General features: G+C 49.1%; 1 protein-coding gene across 1 annotated transcript; it reads left to right on the top strand.

Annotated features, from left to right (window-relative positions):
• Positions 1–1,418: 1,418 nt before the first annotated feature.
• LOC103588225 (5-beta-cholestane-3-alpha,7-alpha-diol 12-alpha-hydroxylase) lies at positions 1,419–2,987 on the top strand. Its single transcript, XM_008569847.1, has one exon. The coding sequence runs from the start codon at positions 1,477–1,479 to the stop codon at positions 2,983–2,985; it is 1,509 nt and encodes a 502-aa protein (XP_008568069.1). The 5' UTR covers positions 1,419–1,476; the 3' UTR covers positions 2,986–2,987.
• The last annotated feature ends 5,242 nt before the right edge of the window (positions 2,988–8,229 follow it).

The following is an 8,229-nucleotide window of genomic DNA, read 5'->3' as shown; positions in this document are numbered from 1 at the left end:
ACCTCTGACTGTGTATAATCTGTGTACACAGAGCTAGGAGCAGACATGACTCCAACTAGGCCTTGCCCCCTCAGCAAGCATCTCTGAGACCAGCACGGAAGACAGACTTGGAAAAGGATGAGAAGATAACACAGAGCTGCCAGGGGGCCCAGGGGAGGGAACAAAGATATGAGAAAAGGCTTTAGGATACAAACTGACATATATCAAACACTAACCTGAGCACGGCACTGTTTGAAGTGCTTTTCATGTGTTATCTTTTTTTGTCTCACAGCAGCACCTATGAGACACTATTATTATCCCCATTTCACAGATGAAGGAATGGAGGCGCAGTGAAGTTGAGTAACTTGACCAGTGGGGCCTATTAGGAATGGAAGCTTTAGTTGAGTCTTTTAAAGAGAAAGGAGTGGATATAAAATTTTGGAAATGCTTGGTGCATTTCTACTGAATGAACTGGCAAATAAATGAGTACATGAGTAAATAAAGGTGTGAACGGTCAGTCGTGGGGATTGGAGTGAGCTAATGGCAGGCTGCTATGGTTGATTTGTGTCCCCCAAATGTTAATCCCACTGTAACAGCATTGAGGATGGGAAATCCTACTGTGGTAATTAAAATAGATGATTAGATTGTGAGGACCATGCCCTAGTGAAAGGATTGATCCTTTCATGGAGTAATAAACTGACAGTTTACTGGATGGTTATGGGCATGGCTCTGATGGCTTTATAAACACAATGACTGAGCAGGTTAGTTTTCTCTTTCTCAAGCCATTTGCCATGTGACAACCTGCATTTCTTTCTTTCTTTTTTTTTTTTAAAGATGACTGGTAAGGGGATCTTAACCCTTGACTTGGTGTTGTCAGCACCACGCTCTCCCAAGTGAGCTAACCAGCCATCCCTACGTAGGGATCCGAACCCGTGGCCTTGGTGTTATCAGCACCGCACTCTCCCAAGTGAGCCACAGGCCGGCCCTCAAACTGCATTTCTGTGAAGAGTTGCCACACACCAACAAAGCCTTCACCAGATATATTCCCTGGATTTTCGAGCTACCAGACTCTGAAACTGTAAAGAATAAATTTCACTTCTTTATAAATCACCCAGTTTCAGGTATTCTTTTATAAGCAACAGAAAACAGACTAATACATAGGCTTAGATAGAAGGTTCCAGAGCTGAGTCTGAAAGGGTCAAAGCAAAGCATGACACTAGTAAGCAGGCTGTGACAATAACTGGAGGCTCCCTGTGTGCCTCCTCTTTTCACCGCCTCCTCTTCCCACGTGACCAGGCTCTGTCAGGCTTTAAGTCCAGAGGAACATTTTGCCCCCAGACACTGTCTTACTAGGGTTATTTGCTATAACTTGTGGCCACAGGGCAAGGTACAGGTGGACAGATCTTTCCATCTGTGACTTATCAAAGCCTTCCAAAGCTCTCCTGTCACCCAGAAAACGCTGTGTCTGTCCGGAGCTTAAGCTGCAGGAGCATACCCATGGCGCTCTGGGTTCCAGTGCTGGGAGCCCTGCTGATGTTCATTGTGGCATACCTGTGCCTGCCGGGGCTGTTCCGACAACGCAGGCCCCAGGAGCCCCCTCTGGATAAGGGTGCTGTGCCCTGGCTGGGCCATGCCATGGCTTTCCGGAAGAATATGTTTGAATTCCTGAAGCGCATGCAGGCCAAGCACGGGGATGTGTTCACATTGCAACTAGGAGGCCGGTACTTCACCTTTGTCATGGACCCCCTCTCCTTTGGCCCCATCCTCAGGGATGCACAGAGAAAACTAGACTTTGTGCAGTATGCACGAGAACTGGTGCTGAAGGTATTCGGATACCAAGCATTGCCTGAGGACAACCGGATGATACACTCAGCCAGTGCCAAGCATCTGATGGGGGATGGCTTACAGGAGCTCAATAAGTCCATGCTGCACAGTCTGTCCTTGGTAATGCTGGGGCCCAATGGCCGGAGTCCGGATACCAGTTGCTGGCATGAGGACGGCCTCTTTCACTTCTGCTACAACACCTTGTTTAAGGCTGGCTACCTGAGCTTGTTCGGCTACACCAAGGACAAGGAGCAGGACCTGCTACAGGCAGAGGATTTATTTGCGCGGTTCCGCAAGTTTGATCTTCTTTTCCCCAGGTTCGTCTACTCCCTGCTGGGGCCCCAGGAGTGGCTAGAAGTGGGCCGACTCCAGAGTTTCTTTCACAAGAGACTCTCTGTGAGCCACAGCCTGGAGAAAGATGGCATAAGCAAGTGGATAAGCTACATGCTTCAGTTTCTGAGGGAACAGGGAGTAGACGCAGCTATGCAGAGCAAGTTCAACTTCATGATGCTATGGGCCTCCCAGGGAAACATCGGACCTACTAGTTTCTGGGCCCTCTTATTCCTCCTGAAGCACCCAGAAGCCATGCAGGCTGTGAGGGAGGAGGCCACCCACGTCCTGGGTGAGGCCAGGCTGGAGGCCAAGCAGTCCTTCGTCTTTGAATTCAGCGCCCTGCAGCACACCCCAGTGCTGGACAGCGTGCTAGAGGAGACACTGCGGCTGGCGAGTGCACCTACCCTCCTCAGGGTGGTGCACGATGACAACTCTATCCTGAAGATGGCCAGTGGCAGGGAGTACCTCCTCCGCCGTGGAGACATCGTGGCCCTCTTCCCCTACCTCTCCGTGCAAATGGACCCTGACATCCACCCCGAGCCCACTGTCTTCAAGTACAATCGCTTCCTCAACCCCAATGGCAGCCGAAAAGTGGACTTCTACAAGGCGGGCACGAAGATCCACCACTACACCATGCCTTGGGGCTGGGGTGTGTCCATCTGCCCTGGGAGATTTCTGGCCCTCAGTGAAATGAAACTGTTTGTCCTGCTCATGGTCACACACTTCGACCTAGAGCTGGTGGACCCCAATACACCTGTGCCTGCTGTGGACCCAAAGCGCTGGGGCTTTGGTACCACACAGCCCAGCCACGACGTGCGCTTCCGCTACCGCCTGCAGCCTATGAAGTGAGCTTGGCCAAACCAGCCGCAAGCCTGGCCACCGGATTGGGTCTCCCACCTCTTCTCAGCCCTCTGCAGTTCCAGACCCCCACTGGTCAGCCCTCTCTCTGATTCTGTGGCACCCCTACCTCTGTCCTAGTCGTCCCCTTCGCTCTCTGGCCTCCTTGTCATATCACAAGCATATTCTCTCTCTCTCTCTCTCTCTCTCTCTCTCTCTCTCTCTCTGTGTGTGTGTGTGTGTATGTGCGACTGCCCAGTTCTCAGACAGAACCCTGGACTTTGGTGTTCTCAGCTCCCCACTCTAACCAACTGAGCAAACCAGACAGCCCACTTATCACTCTCTGTTTAAAACATCATCTCTCATGGCCCAGGAAGGTGCAGAACCTTCCTCTCATGGCAAGTCCAGTAGAAGGGGAAATATCCATGGGCAACTCAGTTTGGGAGAAGATACCTGCCTTGAGAAGTCCTACAGTGCAGAAACCATTTCCTGTGAGTATCATGTTGGGAACATTGGCCTCCCCTCTCCCATCCCACTTTATGTTTTTCCACAATAATTATTCCACATCCTATGGAACTCAAGTTCTAGAACAGTGTCTTCCAATAGAAATCTGAGGCAGGCCACATGTGTAATTTTTAATTTCCTCATAGACACATTTTTTATAAAAAGTAAAAAGAAACATAAGACTCAATTTTATAGTATATTTTCGACTGCCCAGTTCTCAGACAGAACCCTGGACTTTGGTGTTCTCAGCTCCCCACTCTAACCAACTGAGCAAACCAGACAGCCCACTTATCACTCTCTGTTTAAAACATCATCTCTCATGGCCCAGGAAGGTGCAGAACCTTCCTCTCATGGCAAGTCCAGTAGAAGGGGAAATATCCATGGGCAACTCAGTTTGGGAGAAGATACCTGCCTTGAGAAGTCCTACAGTGCAGAAACCATTTCCTGTGAGTATCATGTTGGGAACATTGGCCTCCCCTCTCCCATCCCACTTTATGTTTTTCCACAATAATTATTCCACATCCTATGGAACTCAAGTTCTAGAACAGTGTCTTCCAATAGAAATCTGAGGCAGGCCACATGTGTAATTTTTAATTTCCTCATAGACACATTTTTTATAAAAAGTAAAAAGAAACATAAGACTCAATTTTATAGTATATTTTACCTAACCAGATAATACTACATATTAACATTTCGACATGTAATCAACATAAAAAATATCGATGTAATATTCTTACATTCCTTCTCTTGTCCTGTCCTCAAAATCTGCTATGTACTTTACCCTCGCAGCCCTTCTTAATTCAGACTAGCCACATGCCAAGTGCTCAGTAGCCACCTGTGGCTCGTGGCTACCGTATTGGATAACACAGGTCTAGAGAAACGCTGCCCTTAATGTAGGCGTTATTCAAGGTCCTTGCCTTCTGCACCTCCACCTCAGGGTGGCTTCAGCCCTTTCTTGGTTTCCACAACCATTGCTGAGCTCAGAGCTTTCTCCTGACCCCAGACCCCCAATCTCCCCATAGGACCCTCACAGCACCTCTGACTCAGCTTGTCCCCCACAGAACTCAGCATCTGTCCCCCCACCTCTGCCCCAAACCCTCCCTCCTCTTGGTTTCTCTGATTATCTCTGCCCAGGACACTGCCACCAACTCCATCCCCCAAAGTAGATACCAGAGACACCCTCACCTCCTCCCTCCTCCTCACCCACATGCAATCAAGCCCAGTCCTGTCAGCTCAAGCCCTGTGATGGCTCTGAAATGTGTCCCCTCTTCCCCATTCCTGCTGCCATTCTTATACCTGTGACTTCTGCATTCCTCTCCACACCAAATCTGTTCTTCCGCCGCCCCGGCCCCCTGTTCACACTGCTACCAGAGACCTTTCTCCTAAAATGCCTGATTGTCATGCTTTTACTTTCAGGTTTCCCATGGCCTCCACAAACCTGACATTTAAGTTTTCCCACAGTTGGTCCTGAAATTTCTCAATCCAGTGCAATTCAACTTTGCCAACTTTCTCCAGGGGGGCCACCCCTAAAGCAGAGGCATTGCTTTCCCTGCCAACCCACTGCTAGCTATTCTAGGAAGCTTTCTTGGATTTCGTCCACCCCATCCTCTGGCCAGAAATGGTTTCCATCCCCTTGGACTCCCCCGGCACTGTTAGTATCACAGCACATGTGTTATATGCAATTGCTTTCTATGTCTTGATTTTCTCCCCCTGCTTTTTGACCCAGGATAAAGCCCATGAGGGCATAGCATCTCATTCATTCATGTATGACCCCCAATTCCCTAAATGTGGATTAAATGATAGAAACCTGACTTCCAGTCTCGGCTAGTTTACTTTGTGTCCTCAAATTGTTCCCTACTCCTCTCTATTAGTCCATTTTTGTTGCTTATAACAAAATACATGGAACTGGGTATTTTATAAAGAAAAACAAAATTTATTGCTTACAGTTTCTGAGGCTGGGAAGTCCAAAGTCCATCCAGTGGTGGCAACAGTGACCCAGGGGTTTCACATTGCAAGATAGTGGAAGCAGAGAGAGCAGCGGAGAGAGACTCTCCTCTTCTTTTAAAGCCCTCAGAACCATGCCCATGACCACCATTTTTAGTCCATTCACTTCTTCAAGGCCACTCCTTTCAATTACCATAATAGGATTTCCCACCCTCTTAACAGTCTCAGTGGGGGCTAAGTTTCCAATACATAAAACCTGGGGAACACAATTCAAGGTTCAATGAGTTTTAGGAGGGACATAATTCAACCCACTACACCCTCCCTGGTCTCAGCCCTGTGACATATGAAATGGAGACAATCCGCACTGCCAGGCATTCTTACCAAGACTGGGAGGGTGTTGCTATCAGAGTTGCAGCTAGCTGATGGCAGGACCCTATCTAGGGCTGGGATGGGAGGGGGAATGATTGTGGGAGCTGGATGGAGGGTCCAGGTAGCATGGACCCCCAAGGAAGGACCAGCCAGTGGAGCGTCTCTCTGCTGCTCCTACCCTGCATCTCTGCCTTGCCCCTTTCTTTTCCTGAGACTCCCTGTTCCTCACTGAGTTTTGCCAGGATAGTAGGCTATTAGGGTGGGCAAGGGCCTGAGTCAGGGACAGGAGCCTGTCCCTAACTAGCTGTGTGACCCTGGGCTGTGGCCTGCCTTTCTCTCGGTTTAACTGCCACTAATGCTGATGTCTGCCTGGAGCCTGATAGAGTTCTGCCTGGCAAGCAGAAGCTAGGATATCCCTTCCCTGGGATACCTTGGCCCATGCCATCTGTGTATCATGGGTGCAAAGCCAGGGCCTCTGGGTACCTAGATCCTGTTGGTACAGCTCAGGCTGTATCTCACCAGCCAGCCTGGCAAGTGAGCAGGACAGAAGTCCCTTGTGGCAAGATTTCAGGAGCTCTAAAATAGAACCGCATCCTCCATGTCCTCAAACAAATCACCACCTTCAGATGCAATGCTTCATTTCCCAGGGGACTGGGGAAGAACAGAGTCCTTCCTGGCAGTGGGGAATCAGGGACCTCGGGCAGAGAGAACTAAAGGTGCCAGAGCTGAAAGAGATGGGGGTGGGATAGACACAAAGTGAAAAAGCCCCAAGGGCAACTCAGGTAACATCAAGGAACACCTGGTCTCATGACATTTGTACTATGACTAGACCATCTGAAGCTCAGGGGAAGAGAAGAAAGAAGGGGCAGAATACTGACCACCCACTCAATTCTCTATCCATTCTCCAATCATTCATTTAAAAAAAAAAAAAAAAAACTTAGTGAGCATCTGCTACACTCAGAGCATGGATTGAAGCATGGGGGATGCAGATTTTATGCATAGCAAAGTCCCTGCTGTCATGGAGCTTACATTCACCCAGCCATCTGTTCTTCCACCCTCCATTCCATCTACCTAGCAGTGTCCTTCTGAGTTTCTTTTCCTGTGTGCCAGAGGCTGTGTTTGGTTGTGCAGGACAGGGGTGGAAAATGTGGGCACATTGTGCCAGGTGGTTCTGTGAGGTGGGAGGAAGCAGTGAGTGCTTTAGAAGCTTGAGAAAGATGTTACTGTGGGCTGGGGACTCCCTGAAGAAAGGTTTCTCAGTGGACATTTTAGGTGGTGAGCAGAGAGAATGGCAACCACTGGAGACATGAAGAGAAAAGCACCCAGGAAGGGTGTACCGGTCAGGAATCTTTAGGTTGCAAGTAACAAAACAACATTATCCTGTTAAGGGACACCCCAACCCCTACTGACCTTAACATATGCATTCTGCTTCTGTACAAATTGCTTGCTAAAATAAATGGGGGAATAAACGGAGTAGCATGGCCAATGCCATTTTAGGCGGCTCTGCCATTTTAGCCTGGAAAGTCCCTATGGGGAATCCAGGGTGGGGAGGGGCTACAGGGATACCCACAAAATTAGCTTATGTATCACTGGCTTGCTTGCATTGGCTAGATTGTGTCAGGGGCGAAAAATTCCCGCCTAGCTAAAAATAAAAGCTGCAAGAGGTTTCAACTCGGGGCTGCGCACTTCGATTGGCCTGCATAGCCCTGGCTGCCAGAAATAAACTCTTTTCCTTTTCCCATCAACCGGTTCTCATGGGCAAATTTCTTTTACCCGTCGGACGTTGGCCATAACAACCCCACACCAGAAAGGAATTTATCAGTTCATGGGACTGTCAAGTCCAGGACTGAGATGAGTTTCAGCCATGCCTTGACTCTGAGGCTCAAACACTGCTCCCAGGATCTGATCACTTGCTTGTGCGACCCCCTTAAGTCCTGAAGCTCAAGTGATAAAGGAGCAGCTCCAGACCTCATATTCTCTCAGCTTCAGGTTCATGTCTCAGTTCTGGCATGTTCTAGTCACATTGCATTTCACTGGCTCTGCTTGGGTCATGTGCTCATCCCTAAATGAATCACCGTGGCCAGGGAAATGTAAAGTTGTCACTAGTCCAAGTCCCAGGCTCTACTCAACTCCCACCCAAAGCACAAGGCAGAGTGAGCAAGGCCTGGTTTCCCAGAGTAAGTGGGATTCTGTTAAAAGACAAGGGAGAGGGGATACCTGGCTGGAAATGATTCTTGTTTCACATAAGGGAGCTGGCAAGAGCAAAGGCACAGGGGCGGAAATGTGCAGGAAAGAGCAAGTGGTGCCTGCTGTCCAGTAAATGAAAAGGGAGTGGAGGAGTAGAAGGGTGAGAAGATGTACGGGAGTCTACTTGCAAAAACCCTAGCCTTGAGGGCCGGCCTGTGGCTCACTCGGTAGAGTGCAGTGCTGACAACACCA

The sequence above is a fragment of the Galeopterus variegatus genome, unplaced genomic scaffold, assembly GCF_000696425.1.
Source record: "Galeopterus variegatus unplaced genomic scaffold, G_variegatus-3.0.2 Scaffold536, whole genome shotgun sequence".
Classification (NCBI taxonomy): Eukaryota; Metazoa; Chordata; class Mammalia; order Dermoptera; family Cynocephalidae; genus Galeopterus; species Galeopterus variegatus.
This window is presented reverse-complemented; position numbering and strand designations above follow the sequence as displayed.

Bases quoted from the DNA above. Each gene is read 5' to 3' on its own strand.
- LOC103588225 (XM_008569847.1), top strand. From the start codon at position 1,477: ATGGCGCTCTGGGTTCCAGTGCTGGGAGCCCTGCTGATGTTCATTGTG.